We start from the raw sequence: 27,427 nt of genomic DNA, 5'->3' as shown, positions 1-27,427 counted from the left end.
GGGTGGCATTATACTGTGGGGCCTGGAGGAGATCTGTGAGCTGATTCAGCTTAGCAGCATCATGTGCAGAATGCTGGCGTTTGGCTCTAATGCTTGGTCGACTTATTCATCTATTTAAGGCAAATATGCCATTTATAGACACTGAGATTCTTCAATAAAGGGCATGCTACAAAGAGAATAAAATTTAGGGAATGATAATTGTGAGTCTTTTAATGATCAGTGGGAAAAAAGATGAACAGTAACTCTGAATTGGCATAATGAGAATGGTCAAGGTAAAGTTAATGAAGCATTCAACCAAAAGATGATTCCTGGAGAAAAATCAAAACCTGAATTCTAGCAATTAGTAAAAGCTGATAGAGGGTTTAAAATGACTAATTGAGTTTTAATTTTAAAAGGGTCCATAATAATGAAGAGTCCCATTCCTGCTACTAATGTTAAGGACCTCTATTAAGATAATGCCTTGCTGTTAGGTTTTGTAGACTGGCTTCCAATTCCATTCTCTTTCTCTTTCTTTCCTTCCTTTTAAATAATCAGGTTATAAAAACAAAAAAAAAAGCAAAGCAAAAAATGGGGCAAATAAAAAAAAATAATTACCTTGAAGGGTACTATGTGTGTTTTCACAATGCTAAAATGGAGAAAGAATAAAATTGCATACTTCCATAAGAGTTTTCTACTAGGAATGCTTAACATAGAGCAGGAACCCCCTGAATCATGAACAGATGACAAAATAATAAAAATACAAGATAGCATTACTCTGGGTTCCTTGGTTTCAACTGTAATTACTTGTAAATAGATTTAGGTTTGGGGTGATTTCATAAAATGATTTTTAAAATTAATCTTCAACGAAACTATAATGTTGAAGTGTTTTCTTTCAATTGTCCTTTAAATGGCATGCATTTTCTTTTTTATGATGAAAACAGAAAGGGTTTAAAAAGGAATTTAATATTTTTCCCCAGTGGTCAGGCTGCTTGTGTGTGGTTATTTTGTTCAAGAGCTTCCTGTCTTGGTTTATCATCTTGATAGTTCACCCTCATTTCTCCTGTAGATAACAGGTTCTCTTCAGGAATTTATAACTCTAGATCCCTAAGACTCTTCTTCCCAAGTTGAAAATTTTCCCCGAGCAATAAGAGAAAGGATTTAAAAAGTGATTCTTCGCCTATCTTGAAAGTTATGTTCAAGACCCCAGCAACAGGTGAGAATCTATGAACAGCAGTGTTCAATTTATTTTAATGTATATACATATATAAATATGCTTTATAAACCCGTCCCACTCTCCTATAAGCCTATAAGCCTGTCACAATCTCTTATTAACCTTTCCCACACTCTTTTTTTGGCCAGTTCTGGAGCTTGAACTCAGGGCCTGAGCACTGTCCCTGGCTTCTTTCTGCTCAAGGCTAGCACTCTGCCACTTGAGCCACAGCGCCACTTCTGGCCGTTTTCTACATATGTGGTGCTGGGGAATTGAACCCAGGGCTTCATGTATACGAGGCAAGCACTCTTGCCACTAGGCCATATTCCCAGCCTTTCCCACACTCTTATAAACACTTCATATGCTCTTTAACACTTCTACACTCTTAAACCTACGTAATTTTAACGTTAAAATTCTGTATGGGTCCTCACCAGTGAAGCATACTACAGCTACAACTTGAATGATGGAGATCATGAATCACATAGCTATGCAGGGCTGATGGTGATGACGATGAGATGAACGTAATTCACAACCAAGAAGCTTCTGAAGGTACCACTTCATCAGGCATTTCATCAGATGCGGTGTCATAGCCTTGGGCTTCTGTTTGTTAAAGGCATAGGCGTAACTGATTTTTTTCAATGGAGTGATGAACATAGTTCTGGGAGTTGCTTGTGCTTCTTTTGCTTCTGAGTGAGGAGGTTTTTATAAAGTGACATGGCACTCTTGATTGTAGTTACTATGGCTAGGAACAAAGTATCTTGGGGTCCCATTTTTCTGCCACTCGCTGAAGTTTCTTGGCCATTCTGACCATGGTTGCAAGATGATAGTGTTAGGACGGCCTCCTCCTCCTCTTCAACCTGTAGCGCATCTTGTTCCTTATCCTCTTCTTCACTTGCTGACTTCATCTAGTCCATATTAAAAACTTGTTCAGGCTTACAGTCCCCCTCCTTGATGGTGGATTTGAACGTGTTGTTCACATACCCCTTGGCTCCATCTTTACCGGCAAAGGCAGCTTCTCCATATGGAGAAACTCTTTTGAGTTCAAACCATCTTTGAAACTTGTCAACCCAGCCCTTGCTGGCAGGGAATGGGGTTGGTCTTGTGAGAGACGCACTCGACCCCTTGTTTCTGCACGTCATCCTTGTCTTCATCTTCAGCAGCATCGAGAATGTCTGTGCTTTCTGCAAAACTATCATCACGTTTCTTGGCCTTCATCTGGACTGGGTTGGTATCCAGTGAGATATTCTTCTTCTTGCAGTCATTTATCCACCAGGCCAATGAAGACTCCATCCTCTCCCTTATCGTGGGAAGTGACCACCCTTTGCAGTCTTGCTAAAAGTCATCCTTGCTGCAGATGTAATATTCCTCATATCTTTCTTTATGTAGTGAACAGTAGATTCATTGATCCTGAAATGGCAGCCAACAGCTGTAGCTTTTGCTTGCCTTTAACATGTTGAGAAGAAGCTGGGCAGTGGGGGCTCACACCTGTAATCTTCACTACTTAGGAAGCTGACATCTGAGGATCGTGGTTCAATGCCAGCCCGGGCAGGAAAGTCCATGAGACTCTTATCTCCAGTTATCCACCAGAAAACTGGAAGTGGCCCTGTGGCTCAAGGGGTAGCACACTAGCTTTGAGCAGAAGAGCTCAGGGACAGTGCCCAGGCACAGAGTTCAGGCCCCACGACCAACAAAAAAAATGTTTTTTTTTAACATGTTGAGAAGTTCCAGCTTTTCTTTGATAGTAAGAGTCTTCCTCTGGCACTCGGATTCACTGACAGAATCTTTAGAACATTTGGGTGACATTGTAGGGCTTGAAATAAATCCAAACTTTTATAAAAATTTCACAAAAATACACCACCACAGAGCAATGCTATGCGCAGCAATCAGATGACGTGAAGGGGACAAGGAAAGACGCTGAACCTACGGGTGCAGTGCAGGAGAGCAGACAGACGAACGAGCCAATCAGCGATCAGGATACAGAACACAGAGCTGTGGTTGGTCATCTTCCCTTCCATCAGCCACTAGTGTGCCGCACGCACTATTTCACATTGCCAAACTTGCCCACGTGGTAGTGCGTACTGCATGTCCATCGTGTACACTACCGTATCCATCCATCCACTGATGAAATACATACCGTATTTATTTCAACTTAATATTCATTCAGTATGTTTAAATGAACATATTTATATATTGTTTTAAAATTTTAGGCACAAATAACTAAAATCATAAATATTTTACAAATACCTATATACTGCAAAATCCCACGATATAGCAAAAGCTCTGCAGTGCAGAACTGGATTTTTTTTTTTTTTTAAACCCCTGCTATAGCGAAGCCACAATAAGGGAACTGCGATGTAGTGAAGGATGACAGTACGTGGTACTTTGAGAGAGACTGGGCAATTTTTACATATACATTTTAGAATTTCTGTTAGGTTGAGTCATGGACAAGTGTTTAAGTTTGTGTCAACTTCAATGATTATAAGTTATTGGGAATAAATAAGAGAATAATCTGATGTTTCTCTTCCCCATCTCCCAGAGAGAGTAGGAAGAACTGTAAGAGTAGCATGAGTCATACTGATGTCACTTCAATCAAGAAAGCAATAGAGAATTAAGAGAGTCATTCAGTTTTATGCCCGAATTTGAGCCTATTGGTGTTGAGGAAAGATCTTGAGAAGAGATGTTTTGCACACAGGAAAAAAACAGTGGTGATTCTTAAATTTGCCATAAAGATTGGCATTTCCAATTATCTACTTGAAATCCAATCCCTCCACAGAGAAAATTTAGACAAGACCTCTTTACCCATCACCATATAATTTAACATATCTATATCAATGTCTATATAGTAATTATAAAGGTGATGAACAGAGGGGTTACAGTTACATGCATCAGGTAATGAGTACATTTCTTTTTGAACAGTGTCACCCCTTCCCTCACTCCCAGTTTTTCTCTCATGTCCTTACCCATAAGTTGTATAGTTCATATTCAATAGTCCCCATGTCATTTTTTAATATCCCAAATTTCATGTGTCCCCCAAGAGAAAGCCATTCAAACAAAAGAAGATTCTGGATGACAGTTCTGACTAGTGTGGCCACTGACAACTTTTCCTATCTGTTTCTGTCCTTTTAAAAATCATGGTAATTAGGTATCTGGATTGCAGATGCTTGCATTTTTCCAACACACTTCAGAAGTGAATTTGCAAAGAAGGTATTACTATCCAATTACTTAATTCCGCTTGTTTTCTCTGCAGAAAATTTATATTCAACAACTAGTTTTTTGGACAAAGGATCTAAATGCTCAACAACCCAATCATTTCTCTAAAAAAAAAAGAGATTCATTTATGAAAGCTGAATGCCCTGTGCTTCGATACTCTATGTAAAGTGCTGTCTATTCTCTGTCTGCCAATTCTGTTCTGCTCAGAATATACACAAAAGCCTCCCTTTACCTTGCTCAGTTTCCTTTTCTTTTCTTTACACAGAAATTCTGGCATAAAACTTACCACGAGGAATTGCTCAGAGCTCATGCTCCCAATTTAGTCAAGAGGAATACATTATATTTCTCTCCTCTTTGGAAACACTCTATCCAATCTCTGTACTCACAACCCAGTTAGGATAATATGATTTCAATCCAAATGAAGCATATGGCATACGGTATTGTTTAACATATAGAAAGGATTTTTAAAAAAAATTCAGCCATCCCTATATGTATCTGAAGCTATAAAATTGCATTGTTTATCTATAATAATAGACCTTTCTGCACAAAGAAAGGCTTTATATGTGAAACATAGCTCTGGCATGTTAAACCAAATACTCATTTATTTCTTAGGTTCAAAAGGTTATTAAATAGTAGCTATAATTCCTAAGAATGGTAGCAAAATTTCACATGACTTTTGCATTGGAAAAAAATATCTACTAGTTGGGGTTTTAAACTATACTGACAACACAGCTGTTGACTTCTATTTCTGAATCTTTCTCAGTCATTTGAAAAGTACAAAGTTTTTTTTTTTTTTGCTTGTCAGAAAACTGATCAGATCAATTCATCTGATTCGAATCAGATGAGAATGAGCAAAGTAAAAAAAAAAACAGTTGAGGGGGCTGGGAATATGGTCTAGTGGCAAGAGAGCTCGCCTCCTGTACATAAAGCCCTGGGTTCGATTCTCCAGCACCACATATCTAGAAAACGGCCAGAAGTGGCACTGTGGCTCAAGTGGCAGAGTGCTAGCCTTGAGCAAAAAGGAAGCCAGGGACAGTGCTCAGGCCCTGAGTCCAAGCCCCAGGACTGGCCAAAAACAAAAACAAAAACACAGGTGAAATGAGCAAAATAAAAACAGGAAACCTGGATCTTTGCTATTTTGTGTAAACCAGTTATGTATTTTCAAATCATTTCCTTTGCCAGCCTAGTCTTTAGTCCGCTTTGACATTGTGGTGTTCGTGTGGATACATAGTGGCCCTTTCCCCTTTGCTTGTTGGACAGTGTCTCCAGCAATGCTGTGTACTTACAGACGCACAGTCCTCAGACTTCTCTTCCACAAATCCAATCTGGCATGGGGTTCTCTGATTTTGCAGCCAGTAGTCGGTGGACTCCAGCAGGCTGGCGCTGCGCAGAACCTGGGGGAAACACACACGCAAACAGTGTTTAGTTGGCAAGTCTTTCTATTTAAACAAAGAAGACCTCTTCTAAAAAAAAAAAATCCTACATGGATTTTTTTCAAAAATTTCCTCCAAGTATCAGGACATTAAGAGAAAGACTTGCAGGATAAATAGTACCAGATAAAGTGTGAACTGCTCCAGAAAGAGGCTTGGGAGGAAAACATAGATGTTAGCACTGCTAATTCTTTCCTTTGCAAATTGCAACATCTGGAAAGTTCATTGGATGGATGGCTTAAATGATTTACAGTCAAGTGATTTTTTTTTTTTTTGGTGGCATGGCTAGAAAGGGGGTGAGTTAGATTTGTGTTACTGTTATTTCATAATTTACAAATGTTTTGTACTTTCCTTTTTTGTCAGTCTTGGGACTTGAACTCTGGGCCTAGGCACTACCCCTAAGCTCTTCAGCTCAAGGCTAGTGCTTTACTACTGTGAGCTATAGGACCAGTTGTTTTCTAGTGGTTAATTGAAGGCAAGAGTCTCACAGACTTTCCCTCCTGGGCTGGCTTTGAACTGTGATCCTCATATCTCAGCCTCCTGAATAGCTAGGATTGCAAGTGTGAGTCACGGGCACCTGGCTGTTTTGTATTTTTTAAGTGTCATGAACTTCCTTTTGGTACTATATAGGCATTTGGGTTTTCAACTCTGCTAGAATAGGTAGGAAACAAGATACAATTCTTTTAAAACCCCTAAGATATTACATTATTAAAATATTAGGATTAATTTAGTTTCATTAAAATAACCACTGTCTATCAATGTGGTAAAAACAAAACAAAACAAAAATGTCGGATACATGAATTAACAAAGCCAAACACGATTTTACCATGTCTTGTTTTGGGTCTTGAATTTGAAATCAGGATAAAAAGCACATTTCTTAAAGCCAAAGTATTTCAAAGACATAATCTCACCACTAACCAAATGCTTCAAATTTTAATGTGTCTAAACACCATCCATATTTGCATATGACATTTTTCTCATCTTTATATCCTTAGATACCGAATATCTTGGCTTTAAAGAAACAGAAACGCCAGGTACTCGTGGTGCATGCTTGTAATCCTAACTATTCAGGTGGCTGAGATCTGAGGATCGCACTTCAAAACCAGCCTGAGTAGGAAAGTTTGTAAGATCTTTATTTCCAATTCACTACCCAAAGGTTGTCATAGAAATTATTACCACCTCTGGCTAGGTTCAGTAATTCGTCAGGTGAGTGCAGAATCAGCAGCTGAGGACAGCTTTCAGACCTCAGTGCTTCCAAACCATCACTGGTCCGCTGCCAGCCTTGGGATTTTAGGTTCTCATTTCTGGGTTCTGCCCAGTTCCCATCAGTTCCGTCCTGCAGCCCATCCTGGTTTGTGTAATAAGGAAGTTTGCAGTCTCATCTCAATTCACTGTTAACTCTCTGTGTAATTAAGTTACCTCCCTGCTGTTGGCCACAATTTGCTTTTTCTAACCCAGCAAACCAAGCTATCTGAGCTGAAGGGTGCTTGTACATCAAACACCATGTATTTCTCCTCCTCTTCCTCTTTCATGTTTCCTGCCTCTCCTTTTCCCATGTGTATTTAAAAGTCAGGTAAGAAAGGAGAATAAAAACCCGGCTTCAATAAACCACTTAGCCTCACAAGTTGAGCAATTATAACCTGTTGAAAGCTTTTGGTTTAATGGTCTGCACAAAGGGTTAGAAGAGAGGAATTTGAAGGAAAGAAAAATGTGCTTGAGAATGTAATGAATTTGGAAACTTTATGAATCTAATTTCCCTGCTGGGAAAGTCATTTCTAAGAGAGAAAAAGAGAGGAGCTCACTAGGTTCTCTACGGCTCATTAATTTATCTGCTATTTTTAGTTCCCACGATTGCTTATTTCTGATGAAGAGCTAAAAATGAAAGTGCTGTGTAGTCATAAGTGTGAAATAATATTGGCACAATTACTTTTAAATTTTGGCCAGAATAAGGGGGAAAAAAAGCTTCTGCTTCCATGACTTTACTCTGATAAAGAGAACCAAGAGGTAAGAATTTAGTGTGTTTCACAGTGAGACCAAAGAAGGATATTCTTAGGAGAGGAACACAAAGGCTCACTATCTGTATGTATCTGATCATATACAATAATATTTATTAAAATGAACTCCAGAGAATGGAAACCTTTTGTCTTGTTCATTCAGTTGTCCATCTTGGGGACTGTGTTGGGCAGGCACAGAAATGGTAGGACCAAGGGTGAACAAATACAGCAGTTCTACTACTCACTAGGCACTATCTTGAAAATGAATGATACAACATGTGGGTAGAGATGAGAGAGAAAACCTGGGAGAAAGTGAAGGAAGGGGTGACATTGTTCAAAAAGAAATATACTCTTTATTTGACTTGTGTAACTGTAATCCTCTGTAAATCACCTTTATAATAACAATAAAAAATGCATGAAAGGAAAAAAAAGGATTTAATGTGTTTATGAGATGGGGGAGGGGAACTAGAATGAAAATTTAGGAAACTGAACACAGTCCTAAACAATGTCTAACATTTTTCAAGCAATTTAGATAGAATAGACAGTAATTTGTGATGAACCACAGATATTTGGGGTCAGAGCTCAATTTTGCCCCTATCATCACCTACTGAATGCACATGGTCAAGTCACTTATCTTTTATTGCAGTTATAGTAACTGTTAAATGATGTCATCTAAAGATACTGCAGAAGGTTGCTTGAAGGGTCAAATTGGAAAATATTTGTAAAAGCCTAACTTCTTAAGAGAGAATGTAATTTATTAACTATGATAATGATTTATTAATATCAGAAGACTGTTAATTTCATATAACACCTATTCTATTGTAATGGTTTCTTTACCTTTCCATAATGATTGACAATTTCTTTATTACTGGCAATATGCCATTTTTACTTTTCTCTTCCATCTCTACTCTTTCTTAAGTCAACATTCAGTCAGTAAGGTCTCAGTGAGCTCTTCTGAGGTTAGAACTGGGAAAGATGAAGATGAGCAAAAATGACAGTTGCCTTTTGGAAATTCAATTTTAATGGAAGGAAATTACACATACCAACAAACTGGGGACTGTTAGGAAGAAGTGACTGTTTTGGACAATGGATTCCAGGACGCTGAAGGTAGGAAAAAGTTTTGCCCTTGACAAATTTTGGAAGGTAAACTTGGATCGTCAGGAAAAATTGGGAAGTGGAGGAGAACACAGGTCTTTTTTTTTTTTTTTTCTGGTCCTGGGGCTTGAACGCAGAGCCTGATCATTATCCTTGAGCTTCTTTGTGCTCAAGGCTAGTGCTCTACCACTTGAGCCAGAGTGCCATTTCTGGCTTTTTCTGAGTAGTTTATTGGAGATAAAAGTCTCATGGAGGGGCTGGGGATATAGCCTAGTGGCAAGAGTGCCTGCCTCGGATACACGAGGCCCTAGGTTCGATTCCCCAGCACCACATATACAGAAAACGGCCAGAAGCGGCGCTGTGGCGCAAGTGGCAGAGTGCTAGCCTTGAGCGGGAAGAAGCCAGGGACAGTGCTCAGGCCCTGAGTCCAAGGCCCAGGACTGGCAAAAAAAAAAAAAAAAAAGTCTCATGGAACTTTCTTACCTGGGATAGATTCGAACCACCATCTTCAGACCTCAGCCTCCTGAGTAGCAAGGATTACGGGCGTCAGCACACAGTGAGCACCTGGCTATATGTCTTCTTTTGGCTAATTTTTAATCCTGTGTTGCTCAGTGTGTAAGTTTCCCCTCCAGTGATGTTTTTAACATATGGATCTTCCCACTTCATTCAATCATTTTCCCTGGAAAATCCCAGGACTCACAGGATATTAGTTAGCACCATCCACTCTACTCAACGTGTTGACCTTTCTCAGGCGCTTGGTGCTTTACATTTTAAACTATTAGCTATGAATCCTTGGAACTCCCCTGTCATCATGGCTTCTTTGTGGATCAATACAGACTTTCTCCTTCCCCACCTGAATCTACAAAGAAAGCCCAGTGTTGGTTTTGTTGAGCTTTGTCTTTGCTTTTCTAAGGAATTACACTACTCCTCAAATCTAACATATTTCAGCTTAGATAACATCCAGCATATTTACTTACAAGTTTATAAACTAAATCCTGCTTCTAAATACAAGACAAAACACACAACCTTTGTCTCTCTGGACCTTATCACTTACCATATTTTTTCCCAACAAAATTACAGCAGGAAATGAGTATTTAAAAGGAATAGGGTAGAGTCAAGGTGAGAGAGGTACATGAAGAGAAGGAAGAAAGAACAGAGTAAGGGATTCAACATACATCCTACAAAATTAAGAGAAGAGAGAGGAAAGAATGGGTTGGGAGGGATGGATAAGAATGTTGGAAGGGGTAATATCGATCAAGATTCATTGTATTCATTTGTTGACTGTCATCTCCTTTGTACAACTGCTTAAAAATAATAATAGAAAAGAAAAACTAGTCATACGTTTACAGACTTGACAGCAGAACCATTCTCACAACTACCTTCGCTAGAACCTTCTCTGCCAGCTGGAACAGTTCTTTGTCTATTTCTATTTTTACAGTTGGCTCTGCAAAATACAATTCTTTTCATTCATTTGCTTAATAGAAAATGTTTTAAAAAATCAACTGCCCAAATGATGCTTCTTCCCATAATGCCTTGGGCTCCTGCTCAACCAATGAAATCCACACTGTGGCCTACTTCTTTGGATTACATTACGCTGAATAATATAGAACTGCAACAGAAACAGTCATGGGAGACAACAAATAAATTAAACATATGTTTAACTGCAAATCATGCAAGATATTAAGAAGAAATCCACACAATGCTGTGATAGATAATAAAAGAGACTGCTACGATCTGAACATTTTTGTCTTTCTGAAATTGGTTGGTCAACCTTTAATTCCCAGGATGTTGGCATTCAGTGATAGGGCCTTTTGGAGATGATAGGGGTTGTGAGGACTTCGCCCTTATCACTAGGATTGATGTCTTTACAGGAGAGGTTGAGGAAAGCCTTGGTACCATCTATGAAGAATGAGCCTCCTCAGACAATCATCTCATCTCAACCTTGATCTTGGACATCTCATCCTCTAGGATGATTAAAAATTAATCTTTGTTGATTATAAACTAATAACTCCAGGATATTTTATTAGAAAAGCTTTAATAGGCTAAACAGGAATGGTATTTGGACAGGAAATTATGAGTATCATATAGGTCCTAACCACTCATGTTGTTAATTATCTCTCAGTTTTCTCCCACTTCTACCTCCCAACCCTATCTAGTTACTGCAACTAGAACAAAGGATAAGAAGGTGAGCTTCAAAGAAACACCTAGCTCCCAACTCCAATTTCTTTAATTAACTCTGCAGCAGATGGTAAATCATTTAACTTCTCTGAGACTCAGTTTTCTAACATTGTAAATATGGGTGATTCCTATTTACAGTGAGGGGTATTTTGAGGTTGTTTGAATAACAGATGTACACATGACTGTACATAAGGTCTAATTATTTTACATGTTCACAGAAGAATCTGCTATTATTCATATTGTCTTAATGTCCTGTAATTCCCTTCTGGGACATTAACCTCAACTGATTAATTGATCCAATAAGAATCAGTGAGGACTTTGTAGTTCTGGCAGAACAAGCTAGGTCCTAAAAGGGAAATAGTACTGTTGGTGAGCCTGAAGTTTGATCAGCCTATTACCAAACTATGGCCTAGCACTGAGGATATCCCAATTCAGTTCTCATTTTCTGACCATTTATTGAATTGTTATTCTTCTCTATTGGTTTACCCCAAGCTTCATCTCTGAGAATTCCTCTGGATACACCCCGAGCTATAACCTACTGGAAGAATGACAGACTTCCACCTGTAGCTTATTTGATACATACATTTGTTTTCCTCCTGTACCTTAAACATCTTATCAATTTTCTTCCCCAAACATCAACTGAGCCCAGCATCAATATATATAAGATAAGACATTTCTATCTGTTTTGGAGTATGCATGTCTCCTTCCTGTCAGATATGAGTATTGTACGAGTCCACGAGCATCCCATTGGATTTCTAACACACATCTCCTAGTATAGGCCTAGTTGTGGTTTGATATCAGAGCCTCTCATATATTATATACTTTGTAATGATTGTGTTTTCTGAAAGGAAATTATAATCATTGTGATTTATTCAACAGAAAGAAAGTTTGAAACTCAAATCTGTGTATCTGTGTACATATTGATGTTTTATCTTTCTGCGGGGACTTTTTTTTTTCTCTACAGGTAATGAAGATTTTTAAAGTTTAGTAAGATAACTACTGTCAAGTCTTAAACTATCAAAATATTTCATTTCCTAACCATCACAGGCATAAAGACGTGAAGCAGTCTCAGAGTTGTTAAGAGAGAGACATTTCACACACAATATGCCATATTTCCTTAACGTATGGGTTGTGATCAACGATGGAGTGCTGCTGAGAATTAACTTCGGCATGGCATCGGAACACTATTTTATTTAAAAAAAAAAAACAGATACTTATTCTTTCTTCCCCTTTCTGGCAGCAGGTAGGCCATAAGATTGTGCGAACAGCAGAGAATTTTGAGAAATTAATGCTGTCTGTGGAGGCAGAGCAGAGCAGACAGAGCTCGAGGTGGCCATCTTCAAGTAAGTACGGCTGGCCCTCTGCTTATTTATGGATGGCAAACTTTAAAATATCTGTGGCGAGTCTGAAACCACTGGGGAGGAATCATCCTTTCAAATATGACACAAAATTGATACGGACACGGATTGATGAAGAAGGGACAAAAGGGAAGAGGAGCTCTAAACCTAAGGAAGGAGGAGAACATTGAGACATCACTCAGAGAAAACCTACAGGCTTCTAGTGCTTTCCTAGACTCTTTCTAGGAATCTCCATTCAATCTCATTACACCAGGAGACACATGGGAGGGGTTCATTGATGTGAGTCATCAGGAAAGCAGGGATAGAACCCAAGAAATGAAGGCAATGATTTGGGGGTTCACCTACTTCCTAGGCAATAGAGCAGCACCTGTATTGCAGCTAACGTTCCTCCTTCCCCCCCTCCCTCCCTCCCTCCCTTCCTTCTTTCCTTCCTTCCTCTTTCTCTCTCTTTGTTGTTTGTTGTTGTTGTTGTTGTTGTTGTTGTTCATTTTGGGGCTTGAATTCAGGGTCTGGGAACTGTCCCTGAGCTTTATTGCTCAAAGCTAGCACTTTCCCACTTTGAGCCACAGCATCACTTCCGGAGCTAGCATTTTCTGGAGAGAGAACTTTACATTCCTGGAAAGCTCTCTTATTTTTGGTTATCATACAGTTCTATGCATTTTCAAAAGTGTACGTGGCTGTGTAACCACTTGCGCCATCAAGATGTAGACCAGCTTCCTTCTCCCCTTCCTGAAACCTGCTGGTCCTCCAGTTTTGAACTCTCACATTCCCCCAATCAGAGCTCATAGGAATCTGTTACATTTGTTTTATTTCTAAAATTTTGCATTTTCCAGAAACGTGTGTGGAGTACATCTGTGTATGTATGCCTGTCATAAGCAGATTTTTTTTTCTATCACTTGGGGTGTGGAGTTTAAAATTCCCCCCATGGGGGGCTGGGAATATGGCCTAATGGTAGAGTGTTAGCCTCATATACATGAAACCCTGAGTTCGATTCCTCAGCACCACATATACAGAAAAAGCCAGAAGGGTACTATGGCTCAAGGGGTAGAGTGCTAGCCTTGAGCAAAAAGAGACCCTGCTCAGGCCCTGAGTTCAAGCCCCAGGACTGACAAAAAAAAAAAAAAAAAAAAAAAAAAAAACAACCAAAACCCAAAAACAGAAAAGTAAAATTCCCCCCATGTAATTGTTTGCATTAGTAGTTTATTTTCTTTAATTGCCAAGTAGTATCCCATATAATAGGTTGTAGAGTTCTAGTTGTTTTTAATCTACTCACAAGTAGATGGACATTTTGTTTTCTTTCTAGTTTTTGTCAAATAAAGCTGCTATAAATACCATAGGTTTATGTCCGAATTTAAGTCTGTTTTTTTTTTTTTTTTGGCCAGTTCTGGGCTTTGAACTCAGGGCCTGAGCACTGTCCCTGGCTTCTTTTTGCTCAAGGCTAGCACTCTGCCACTTGCGCCTCAGCGCCACTTCTGGCCGTTTTCTGTATATGTGGTGCTGGGGAATCGAACCCAGGGCCTCATGTATATGAGGCAAGCTCTCTTGCCACTAGGCCATATCCCCAGCCCCTAAGTCTCTGTTTTGCCTGGAAGGTCACACACACACACACACACACACAATCTATCCACAATACATATTCTCTCCTCTCTCTCTCTCTCTCTCTCTCTCTCTCTCTCTCTCTCTCTCTCTCTCTCTCATCTGTCTATCTCCCTTTTATTCTCCTTTTCTATGCACTAAGGACATGTTTAATATTGAATTTTTTTATTTTTTATTTTTGCCAGTCCTGGGGCTTGGTCTCAGGGCCTGAGCACTGTCCCCGGCCTCTTTTTGCTCAAGGCTAGCACTCTGCCATTTGAGCCACAGTGCCCCTTCTGGCCATTTTCTGTATATGTGGTGCTGGGGAATCGAACCCAGGGCCTCATGTATATGAGGCAGGCACTCTTGCCACTAGGCCATATCCCCAGCCCAATATTGAATTTTTATCTTGGATTCCATGTTACTCGGATTGTCCATGAAAGTATTAATTAGACTCTATTTGAGATTGATTTTGGAATTATTACAAGAGCAGGATCATGCTATTCATGCTAAGTTGTCATTCACTCTCATTTATGTACTTTTGAACACCCGGTGGTCTCATCAGGCACTCACCGTTTATTTAACTGGAGAATGGTGGATGAAGCAACAATAACAATATAGCATATCAATCGTTTTTTATTCTATTGGCGCAGGACGACAAATCAAATTGATAATGTGTGTGCGTGTGTGTGTGTGAGAGAGAGAGAGAGAGAGAGTCTGATAATGAAACCACCATGGAGAATAAATAAATCTGGATAATGGATAAAGAAGTAAAGAATGCAATTTTGAAAAGTATATCTGTGCAGGCCTCTCTAAAAGTAACACCGAGCAGAGATCTGCGTGAAGTGAGTCGTCAGTCCCACCTCTGTCTGTGGATAACGCATTGTGATCTGGGCAGAGGTCATCACCAGAAGGAAACATTCGAGGCAGCAGTGTGCTTTGTGCATTTAAAAGATAGCAAAGATAGCAAAGCTGGGCTACAGGAGAGGATGTAAGACTGTTTTATTATCATTTGTCATTGGCTTACCTAGTGTTTAATTGTTGAATTAAGCTGTTATAATAGCCTAAAAACCTAGTGTCAGTCCAACTAAATAGTTCTGGAATTTAGAAGATTTTGTACAATTTTACACATTTAAGTTCAGGCTAATTTAACCTAGGCCATGGCGAAGTGTCCTTTTGTAGTCTTTTGTTTTCCTCTCTAGGATAAATCACTTTCCATTATTTCTAAGAGAAACTGTGTAATGTCTATTTATAGCCCTCTGTATTATTCAGAAGAAACAATGCCACAAACTAGACATAGTTATTGTGTAGAAGGAAAAAAAGGCATTCAAAGCTCAGTGGTTTTTAGTCTCCATTTCTCAGAAGGTTTAATTAAATGCTGAGAAAACCTTTTCCTTGGTAATTTTACTGGATGGCTGTATGCGTTCTTGTGTGTTCATTTCCTTTGACAAAAAGAAAAAAGAAAGAAATGTATTTCAGAGTACCAATAATGATTTCTCATAGGATAGATCCAGTAATTCTCTTTTGCTGTATGTGAATTTTACTTATAGTAAAACATCTAGCATCACAAAATCATGCTAACACTAAGATTTGAAATTGTCTAATTATCAGAAGAGTCATGGAAAATGAATTCTTTTAGTATTTAGAATAAAATAATTCTTCATTATCAAGGATGAAACAGAGCCTAGAAAAATAGCAGCTGAGGGGCTGGGGATATAGCCTAGTGGCAAGAGTGCCTGCCTCGGATACACGAGGCCCTAGGTTCGATTCCCCAGCACCACATATACAGAAAACGGCCAGAAGTGGCGCTGTGGCTCAAGTGGCAGAGTGCTAGCCTTGAGCAAAAAGAAGCCAGGGACAGTGCTCAGGCCCTGAGTCCAAGGCCCAGGACTGGCCAAAAAAAAAAGAAAAATAGCAGCTGAGAGACTCAGAGGAGTCTGGGAAGGAGAAGGTCAGCAGTGAGTTTTAAATGCACTTCCCTCACTGTGGAGGGATGGGAAAGAATGCCTGCAGGTGTCACATGCTTCACATGCTAATGACTGGCCTCCGGATAAGTTATTATATTATTCCAGTGGAAGAATACTTATCTATGGAACTTTTAGAAGTATGTTCTTGTTCTTATTAAGCTTGCATCTGAGAATTATATCTGAGAGGTACTGATTTACAAAGCACTCTGAGAAATGTCATGTCAGTATCTGAGTAGAGAGGTTTCGTTATACAAGAGGCTTCTTTTCTTGAAACCAATGGTCTTATGTCTGTAATTTGGCCTTTGGATGCAAACCCGGGGACAGAGTGCATACCCATGTAGTAAGGAATGACCAGCACCTTCAGCATGGTTCTGGGTGGTTTTTCTAATGCTGTATTCTAAGGGCACAGGACCATTCTTCCACCAGGTAGAAATTAAGAGGCAGAAGAGTAGTCAAGCAGAGTAAAGCACCTAGTTTATTAAAAGGGAAACTAGAGTACAAGGTCTCCACAAAGAGGCGCCCTGGGGCTGGAATTCCAATGAAGCCTCTCAGGAAAGTGGCCTTTATAACCTTATCAATTCTCTTCTGACCTCAGAACACTATTGGTCAGTAAGGGGCCATGCACTGACTTGAATTCCTCATTGGTCTCTGCCATTATGCATGAGCACAGAAATAAGTTTGATTGGTCATGTCTGGTGGTGCATGAGGCATTACCTCACCACTGACATAGGACTTTGGGGTGGAAATGCAGGGGATTATGGGAAGAATTGGACACCAACCAACAGCATTCTGGGAAGAAGGTACCATTTTGAATAGGAGAGCAAGACATGATGGGAACAAGAAGTTTCATGATGGGCCACATATTGCCTGTTGCAGGTTATGTTTGCTGTTTACTCTCTTTACACACCTAATGGTTCCCACTTTCCCCCACATTTCTGCTCCTTTTGCATCACTAGATTACTTATATCCTGGAAGCTACACTGTATCGGTATCACTGTAGTCACAAAAATGTAACAATCATATGGACAATTCAGACCCTGAGAATTAACTGAGACAAGCAAAGGAGTATCAGGCCACTGTCTGCTTGTACCTTACACCACCTATGTCAGCTGGACAAAGAATGCTCCAAAAGTTCATGAAAGCTTTTGCCACACCAAAGTAGTAACCAAATTTAGGTGTGGCATATAAGATAAGAGAGTGACAAAAATCAGATATCCTTGGGAAGTGCAAATATGGAATAACTTATGAACGGTCAGTTAGGGTTTAAACACAATCAAGTTAGTAATAGAAATAGCTAATTAATCACTATTTACTTGCAATTTTGGCAGTTTGAAGTCAAAGTAATGCTTTCATTTATATCAGATACTAGGAGAAGCAAACATAAGAAAAAGACCCATGATATGCTCATGATTGTGCAAAGTATATGTCTTAAAGAATTTGCCCCCTGGATGAAGGGATGGGGTTTTTAACGACCACATGTGACTGCCACATGCCTTTGGAAATGAAATGAAAGTGGTGGTTCTCTTTTCTCAGACTCATCTACAGAAGCAACTATTGTGAACTGTCCATTAAGATGCCTGGTAGAGGTAGACGTATAGTTTAACAACGACATCTGCCTTTGAGACACTTTTCATCTTGGAGAGTACATGCCCTAATAGGAGTCTTTCCCAGCATATCACCTTTACACAAGGCAGAACCAAGCTTAGTAATGGTGGACACACAGGAGCAGGCTCAGCCATAGGGAAGTCTGAGTGGTACTCAGCTATATCTGAGCTGTGTCCTTTCTCCTATGTGGATGCTGACAGAACTGAAACCCATGCATGTTATTCTTTTCAGAATGATGAGCCTCTCAAGAAGTAAGGGAGAGGGATGATATCCGAATGATCAGAATTGGTGGGGGAATCTGATGGGAAGGAAAGAGAAGAGGCCCACTGGCTGGCCTTTCTGTAAATATCCAAAGAGGAAATGGACATTCTAGACTGTATTTTAAAATTCAAGACTTCTTCTATTCTCTGTAAAAGGTATCGAGTAAAGAAAACTTGGTGTAATTACAACAAATAGTAACAAAAAACAATCACCTACTTAATTTCACGGGTGCATCATTGCCAATAATTACCACAAATTGTCCTAAGCTAGTTTGGGTTTTCAGAGAGCTATTTTTTGATTTAAAGGAAGGAAAATAAGACAGAAAAGAAAATGATACTTCCAAATCGTTCCAGTACTTCTTCACATGTAGTGTATAAAATCTCAAATCCCAAGTTGTAAGAAGCAAAAGGAAGTGGGACAGAGCCAAGAATAGAAGCTTTGGAATCTACCAACTTCTGGAATACAAAGCTGAATCATATTCAAAATGTAAAATGAGCCATACTTAATAGTGCTAAGCAAAGTTTCCTGTAAAGAACCTTCATTTTGGTTCCCTATGAACTTGGCTGCAGTAAAAGGTGTCATGATTTGCTTTTGTTGTTGTTTTGTGGAGGAAATGAATTCTTGCTGGAAGCATCCAGTATTTACATTCTGCCTCAGTGAAACACTGGAATCTCTCAGATAAGAACGTGGCTCAGAGCCAACGGAAGTTTCCTTCAGGCTTTGGACAGTGAAATTGTCCTCAGAGAGCATTTGGAGACACAAGGGACTGGGCTGATACTGAGATGATTATGGACTCGGTCTCCTAGTCCTGTCTCACATCACCCTTCCCAGTGATCTCCATATACCACCTATCCTTGTTGCCCGGGCCTAAAGAATCCCACCTCAGTTTCCTGGTTCTAATATCAGTATACACGGTTTCCAACGTACTCAGGTAAGATACAGAGATAGTGCAGGTACAACCACAGGAAGGGGATACAAGAAGATCATCAATAATAGAAACTACGGTTACACATAGCATGTTGAAAGTAGTTCCAGTGATATAACAATTGTTTCCATAACATGGAGTTCATTTCACTTAGCATCATCTTAATACCAAAATCGAGAGACACAGGGTAAAAAAGACAAATGACTACAAAAGCAATACTTGCAAAACTATTTGGTGTAAATGAACCGAACAACTCATGGGGGGAAAGGGAAAGGGGGAGGGGGAAGGGAGGGAATAAGGGAGGAGGTAACGAACAGTACAAGAAATGTATCCAACACCTAATGTATGAAACTGTAACCTCTCTGTACATCAGTTTGACAATAAATTTTTTTTTCAAAAAAAATCCCACCTCATTCTTCTGTTTAACTAACACTACCTTTCAAAGAAAGAGGGTCTTATTGCTTTATTTTTAAGATTGTTTGGTGGGGACTGAGGTTTGAACTCAGAGCCTCAAGCATGTTCCACTGGTGCATTATCATTTGAATCATACTTCCAGTCCCACTTATCACTGGAGATGGAGTCCAGTGAACTTTCTGCTTCAGCAGGCCTAAAACCGTGGTCCTCCAGATCTCAGCTACTTGAGCAGCGGTGATAGGATTACAGATGTGATCCACTAGCATCTGTTCTGTCCTGATCTAGGTTTTCAAATATGTCTGAATGGCACTCGGGTGCCATTTTCTTCTCTTCCCACTGCTCCTCTACAGGTTCAACTTCTCCTCCCTGTTTTCTCCTCCAATGAAAGGTATCCATCCTGCATCACAGAGTTGAGGAGTCCTTTTGCCCCAAGGAATCCTCTTTAGAATGATCAGATTTGCTCTCTTTAAATATCACTTTTGCAAGACAAATCTCTATTTCTTTTCTTTCAAAAGCCCCAGCTTCTTCAACACTGCTACAGAAGAAGCTAAAAGAGGGCATCTAACCATTTGATACACCGGGTAGGTCATTCCCTCCTAAAAATGACCAAAGGCTGCAAGACCAACAACAGAGTTGAGGGATAAACAGAAAAAACACATAACAGAAAAAAACACATAAACAGGAAAAAAAAGAATCTACAGCCTTATACAGAATAAAGTTCAGTCACACTTATTTTAAAATATGTCCATTCACTCGCTTATCTGTTCAAGTATTTGTTCTTTAAGTCTTTCTTTTCTTAAAGAAAAAAAAAGCTTCTATAAATACAGAATATTGTAACTATTTCACATCATGTGATTATCTGGCTATCAAAAGGAGCCAAAGTCCTCCTTAGCTTCTTGGTAGCAGTAGAGAAACTTTTGTCCAAAACAATTTGGTCTATTAGGATAAGAATGTCTTCAGAGATGTGGATTGGATTCTGAAAATAGCCTCATCATTTGGATGCCCAGGCATGCATGTGTTAATTGAATTAACTTTTAATAATTATATGTCATCCAAAAGGTAGGGACTTAAATGGAAGTATATTTTGCAGACTGAGATGTAACAGCCCAGATCAAGGCGTCTGTCTACCCTGTCTATCTGCAGACTTATCTGAAACAAAGGACTTCAGTTTTAAAGCAGTCAGTCATGGTAAATAACGACAGTGAAACTTCAATTTGCTGATGAGATGTCATGTTAAGATACCACTGTGCCTCTGGGAACTTGAAGTGTCTGGGAACTTGAAGTGCTTTCAGTCTGCTGGTTTTGATAAGCCCAAGTTTAAGGTAGATTTAATTGTCATGGACATGAAAAGAGAAGGCTATTTGGCATGTTGATTTTTCTCCAACAACTCTTTCCTCACACCAATCCTCTTGAAAGATTTGTTTCCACTCTGTCTCAAATAGCCAGTCTTTAATATGGGAAGGAAAGTTTGCACTGGAAAGGTCCAGCCATGGGATCAATATGGCATGGGATATAATGTGTTCAAAGTAGAAGGAAAGCCTAAGAGATCCTCTCCATCTTGCTGGCACATCATATGCCATGTCCATACCGTTCTTTAACTCTGTTTAAATAAAATTTGACCCTATGTAAAGACTATTTACATGGAATTATTGAGCATCAACTCTGAGCCTTTTGTATATAAGCAGTCATGCTTATATACCAACCCTAATGGATCTGATTTAGAGATATTACATTCTTAGCCCGAGACAGTACAGCCAGGGGGAAAAATGTCTGAGAGCTAATTCAAGTATTTAGATTCCAAGTTCATATTTGTTACAAAATACCCATTGCTTCTTTAGAAGTAACAAATCTTGATTTCTTTAAATAAACAAACTATGAAGATTGTTCAAGTGCTGTTTAAAAATACATAACAACAGTGTATAATAATTCAGTTTGTTTACTGGAAAATCCTTTATGCATCAATTTGGCCATTGTGGTTTTCTCTGTTTTATGAGAGAAAAAAAAGGTCAGGATAAAAAAGACATCAGAAAATGTCTATATGCAATATGACTCAAGGGATACAAAGAAGGGAGTCATAGCAGTAACAGAAAATATAGGTTGTGGGGCTGGGTATATGGCCTAGTGGCAAGAGTGTTTGCCTCTTATACATGAGGCCCTGGGTTCAATTCCTCAGCACCACATATATACAGAAAACAGCCAGAAGTGGTGCTGTGGCTCAAGTGGCAGAGTGCTAGCCTTGAGCAAAAAGAAGCCAGGGGCAGTGCTCAGGCCCTGAGTCCAAGCCCCAGGACTGGCCAAAAAAAAAAAAAGAAAATATAGGTTGCTACATTAAGCCATGGAATCCTAACACTTCACTGTGAATTTATCTGATCACTGCTGAGCTCCTAAAAGAAGACAGGTGTGGGGAGGGAGGGGATAATTTTCAATCTGGAGTGGAGGACCATGTGACTTTTGAGAGCAAAAGGCGACTTTTGAAGGCAAAGAGGGGTCTGTCGGCAGAATATCATGACAATACACGCAAACTATTATGTGATGTAATTATCTTATTTCTGTGAATGAGTACTCAATATTGAAACTATACGTTGAGGAGTTCCTCTTTCAAATAAATCCCTCACAAACTTTGTGCATGGTACTACGCCTTTTCACAGTTATGGCTGCTTTTGACTACATTTCTCCAACAGCAAATCAAAGCTGACACAATTGAGCTTGGGTAGGGATCACAAGCCCTTGGAGATTCATCATGAAACTCATGACAGAAATTCAGTCAATTTGCATTTTTTTCAGAGGGTTGCTGTGCAGACAATGCATTTTCTTCTATTCCCTTGTTTTATTTCATCTGCCAGTTAAGTTAGCAATCTGTCAGTTCTTATAAAAAGGCTTGATGGAGAAGATAAAGCTATTACATTAGATAAGGTTGGGGAATTACTAGTAGATTTCAATTATCCATGTTCCTTTTATTGAAGTTTATGAAGGGTGGTGATTCAGTTGGATGGCCAGGCTACATCTGAGAATATACACTACACATGCATTTGTGGACCAACTGATGATCATTTCTTCAGTGCTATCATCTCTCATTAATAAGATTTTTAAAAGTTAATCAACGATCATTGACATTAGTCTGCGATACTATATAGTAATAGAATAATGAATAAAGTTATAAAATAACAACACTCAATCTCTTATTATCGAGGACTATTTTTCTAGATACAAAGAATGATCAAACATTGGCAAATTACTTTTTTGCAAAGGAGGAAAAGCAATTACAGTCCTCATGGTATGAGATCTGTGACTGAGCACTACTAAGTAGACTTTTAAGTGCAATAATTAAGTAAGTTGAGAATTTTTGAAGCGAAAAGAATGCATTGTGAATTTTGAAAACAAACTACATGAAAAAAGTGTTAACTTTATCAGCTCATAACCGTCATTCCTACATTTGGTGTACGTTCTGCCCATCCATTACAATCAAGATCATTCTTCGGAGCCCCTGCCAGGTTGGTTGCCGAAGTCGATCTTAGCTTTCAATTCTCAACGTGCTTGTTTTTCAGGTAATGCAAGCTATGTTGAGGTATTGCTATAGAGTACTTCAATTGACTTTTTACTTGACAGAGTAACATTATCTACTAAATCAGAGTTGGAGACAATTCTCCTTCCTGGAACAAATAGAATTTTAGCTCCTATTTTCAAACACATCTACCCATTTCCATTTCTCTCTCTGTGTATATATATATATATATATATATATATATATATATATATATAGAGAGAGAGAGAGAGAGAGAGAGAGAGATAGATAGATAGATATAGATATCTCTGTATGCATCTATATCTCTATAAATAGATCTACAGAGATCTATATGTAGGTATGTATATCATTGATACCTAGATCTTTATAGATCCTTATAGATTTATCCTTCTCTATATGTATATCTACAGAGAGATAAATCTAAAAGGTCATGTAATGAAGGCATGAGAAGACCTTAATTACTTTTGTTTGTATATTTTATTATGAATGAATTCATGTGTCATAGTACCGATATGAAGTGTTCCCCAAAGACTATTGAAAGCTTGGTTATCAGCTTGTGGTGCTTATTGGAGCTGATGGTGTTTTAGGAGGTGGGGCTTAATAGAAGGGAGTTAGGCTGTTGGGGGCATGTCCTGGAAGGAGATATTGAGACCTGGGCCTCATTTTCTCTCTCTTCACTTCCTGCTAACCGTGGAGTAAGTAGAGCTTTTTCTTCTAACATCCTGCACTACACCTGTTGTTCCTCATCACGGGCCCTGAAGCGAGAGCTCCTTGTGACAATTGTCCCAGTCCTTTGAAACCATGAACTAAAATGAATATTCTTTTTCTTTAAGGTTGTTTGCTTAAGGCATTTTTACCGCAACCATGGAAAGGTGGGTGCTACACTATACAAATAATTTTGTAAAATCATTATTAAATGTAACTTTTCTATAGCCAAAATTTCCAAGTGCAGATAATTGTTACTTTCTTTAAAGCTTAAAATCTTGGAAGTTATACAAAAAGTCAAATAAGGCAGAAAATAAGTAAGCGGGATTATGGAACACAATGTTTTTTATACATTTTGTATACATGATATAAATATACATACACGTGTGCATAATGTACAGATATGAGTTTTATATGTTTAACCACAGAATTTTTTTGTTACATATATGAGATATTTTTCTCATTGAATGTTTTTTGGTAATAAATGAAATCATCCAAGAAACATATTCTCATCTGGAACTCATAAATAATGATAAAAAGCTTTAGATGGGGGAACTAGGCGAGCACTTTACTACTAGGCCATATTCCCAGCCCCAGATAGGGGAACTAGGATCTTGGGTGTTTTGTTTTAATTAGGGGGGGGGGCTTTAGTTGGATTGGCAGGAGAAATGAAGGAAAGTAGATGGTTTGAAGTCATGAAACTGACTACTTTCTACAAGCATCTTAAGGCAAGATTATCAGCTCTAAAGCCTGTATTCTTATAAAAGCAGTTCTGCCTCTCTAACAAGGCAAGACAAGTACTTTACTTCTATGTATGTATGTATACATACATATATATGTGTATATATATGTGTGTGTATATATATATATATATATTTTTTTTTTTTTGCCAGTCCTGGGCCTTGAACTCAGGGCTTGAGTACTGTCCCTGGCTTCCTTTTGCTCAAGGCTAGCACTCTACCACTTGTGCCACAGTGCCACTTCTGACCATTTTCTGTATATGTGGTGCTGGGGAATCGAACCCAGGGCTTCATGTATACCAGGCAAACACTCTTGCCACTAGGCCATATTCCCAGCCACTTCAAAATATTTTAAGAAAGCATTTCTTAGCATTCATTTCATTGCCAGCAGTAAAATGTTAACTTACTAAATTAAAAAATACTTAAAGGAGATAATAGTTATGAAATAGTCTTAAATTATTTAATGTAATAGGTCAAGTATATTATATCATATTATATTATATTATATGCCATGTCATTCAAAACCCATGGATCAAGAGACTTATCCTGAGCCAATTTGGAGGAGGTTCTAGGTAGGTGGTACCTTGAAATGGTATAGCCACGGAGGCCAATAATTTTCAAGTTGTACCTTTGTGGATTGTTTGAGCTTTTAAAAAATAATTTCCATGATTCACACACACGATTAAGGCTCATGTGAGAAAGCCAAATGTTCCTCATTTGGTCGGTCTTTTTGCTTATCCTTTGGAAAGGTCACCTCAAGAAGCGCGCGGGTTAACTGGTAGCAAGAAAGTGGTGTGGGAAGCAAGGTTACCTTCTTGCAGGCTGTGATGGCGGTCCCAGGGCTGCCACCGCTCTGCTGAGGCTCCAAACCTTCCTGCATCAGTGGTGACTCCAAGTTGCTGCAGTCCCCCAAACAGAAAAGAGAACACAAGGGCAGTGAGTCATCTCTCCACTTGGAAATGCAGAATGAAGATGTATTACAAATCATCTTTTCCCATGGGTGGCTTTTGCTGGCTGCTTTTGTAACAGGTGGGGTGGGACCCGATCTGGCTACACTAATGGGACTCCAAAGCTGCCGCCCAGGGCGCCCCACCGGGCTCACGTGGACACAGTTGCAGCCATTCTGACTTCTCGCCGTGTTTGCAACTTTTCTTCAGCAAGCAGTGTGCAAACTCAACCGTGAAACTTTTCGCTTGTCACATTTATTCAGCTCTGTTGATAGCAACACATCAAATAGCCACTGTATATTTAAAAGTGAGGATTAAAAAGTATGATTTTAGCCTGGGATCCACTATGGTTCCAGGAAAGAGGGTTGAAGTTCAACAAAGGCAGGCTATCACTTCATCAACGCTGGCTGGAGACAGGAAGTCCCTCAGCTCTTCTGTTTCCAAACTTTGGAGACTTCAACTCTTAACCATATCCCTGGCAAATGTTGATGGGCTTGGCCATGTCTATATACGAAAGCAAACATGTTTCCATAGATTTATCATTATTCCTACATCTCTGGGGAGTGATAAAAATGGAAAGCAGCACCAAGCCTGCTACTCATTATGGGGCACATAATATAAATTACACCTCTTTTAAATACAAAATGTCTGCTTAGTCATGTTAGCATTTCTGAAATGCTTTCTTCTTCGGAAATTATGCTAATCTAAACATTAAAAACATACTGATATTCCAAATTGTATATTTTAATTGTATTGATTTTGACCACAGGAAAATAGCTCCTTGCCCTGCTGCCACTGTTTTCTGGTAAGCTAGTGGATTACTCCAATCCAGGCCTTTCCTGCACTTCTTTTCAGAGCTAGGGCCTTTCCCATGTCTTACAGGATGGTAATCCTGGGGACAGGGGGCAGGGAGACCAAGAAGCAAACTTCCTGATAGAAAAATAGCAAAATAGATAGAAAATAGCAAAAACAGCATTTCCACAGCCTCTAGCTCCTCTGGAGGAGAATCCCATCTTACTTGTACAAAGAATGCCAGGTCCAAATCAGAAGATAATGTGGAGAAGAGCAAATGCACAGACTTGAAAATTACTTCATTGCCCTTCAAGCACATTTTGTATGGACTTAGACAGCCGGATAAGCATACTATGGTATACAGTATGTTTAGATGTGCCAAAGTTAAAGAGCCACGGAACTCCTGCACGGGAGAGACATGACCATCTACCTAAAGAATGTTCTGGTTTCGTGGCTCTGAGATTCTAGCTGGAAGTGAGCATGCGGAAAGGAATTTGAGTTTTGTTGCTTTGCTTCAGGACTCACACCATTCTAATGTTAAGTTTGTATGGCTTTCGTAGATCGATATAATTATGTATATGCGCTCACATCTATTTACTTATTCTAAGAATAAGGAAATAGGTTTACATGGTGGAACTAAAATTAGAATATTAATTTAACAAAAGGCACGACCCACTCCACCACATCAGTACTGAGCACAAAATATATATGCTCATCTCCAGAAACACATTGGATATCTTTTTAACTATGTCTAATATTTAAAAATGTATCATATGACATGGATATGAATTTTTCATAGCTGACTTTACAATTTAGCTCAATTTGTTCCATGACCTTTAGGATAAAGCTGCAAAGATTCATGGTATTTTTAAGATTCTGTCCTTGGTCTCTAAACACCAATGCCCACCATTTGAGGTTAGGCATTGAAGAAGAGATGGAGGAGACATGAAAGTCATTCATTTATTAAAATGAGCTCAAATGGACATTGACAAGAACTGTCTCAAGATTCAGTATGGCCTTCTAACTTGCTCCTAATGAGCAGGGCTGTTGATTCTTCCTTGTGGCATTTCTTTTTCATTTTGATATGTTGATTAAGTTCATCCTTTTTAAGGACTTTAAATATATCTTTTCAGATGGGATTCATGTTTAAACTGTTTCTGCCTCTCATTTCAATGAGAAGACAGAAAAAGTGAGAACGAAGATACAAAATCATAGCCAGAAATAAATGACTTTAAATTAGCCTACCAGCAGCTATCTATAAAGACTAATGTCACATATCAGTAACTAGGGTGTGAAGCTGTCACTGAACTGCCATTATCAAGAATTCTCCCACGGGGAGGAAGGAGGTCACTATCATAGTGAAGGTGTCCAGCCAATGAGTTCCCCAGAGAGATAAAGTTCAGTCGCTGGAAATAGATATGTGCGTATTTTGGCCCAAACAGCACCACAGTTCTTGCTTGGGAGCCTCTTAGAGAGCAGGATCTTTTTCAGGTCCCTTTTTCAGAATTAATGAGTCTGA

The 27,427-nt window shown here is 39.1% G+C and overlaps 1 protein-coding gene across 3 annotated transcripts in view; it reads right to left on the bottom strand.

The window, feature by feature from the left end:
- LOC125350228 (SPHK1 interactor, AKAP domain containing) overlaps positions 1-27,427 on the bottom strand; it is a 118,985-nt gene that overhangs the window by 60,675 nt on the left and 30,883 nt on the right. For all 3 annotated transcript variants that reach the window (XM_048344601.1, XM_048344599.1, XM_048344602.1), the window contains exons 2-3: positions 24,981-25,068; positions 5,686-5,793 (exon numbers count right to left, since the gene is read on the bottom strand). In XM_048344601.1, the coding sequence (XP_048200558.1) occupies positions 5,686-5,793; positions 24,981-25,068 (196 nt within the window). The remainder of the gene's footprint in view (positions 1-5,685; positions 5,794-24,980; positions 25,069-27,427) is intronic.

Source organism: Perognathus longimembris, chromosome 4 (genome assembly GCF_023159225.1).
Source record: "Perognathus longimembris pacificus isolate PPM17 chromosome 4, ASM2315922v1, whole genome shotgun sequence".
In the NCBI taxonomy this organism is placed as follows: Eukaryota; Metazoa; Chordata; class Mammalia; order Rodentia; family Heteromyidae; genus Perognathus; species Perognathus longimembris.
The sequence above is the reverse complement of the archived record's forward strand: the minus strand, read 5'-3'. Positions and strand labels throughout refer to the sequence as shown.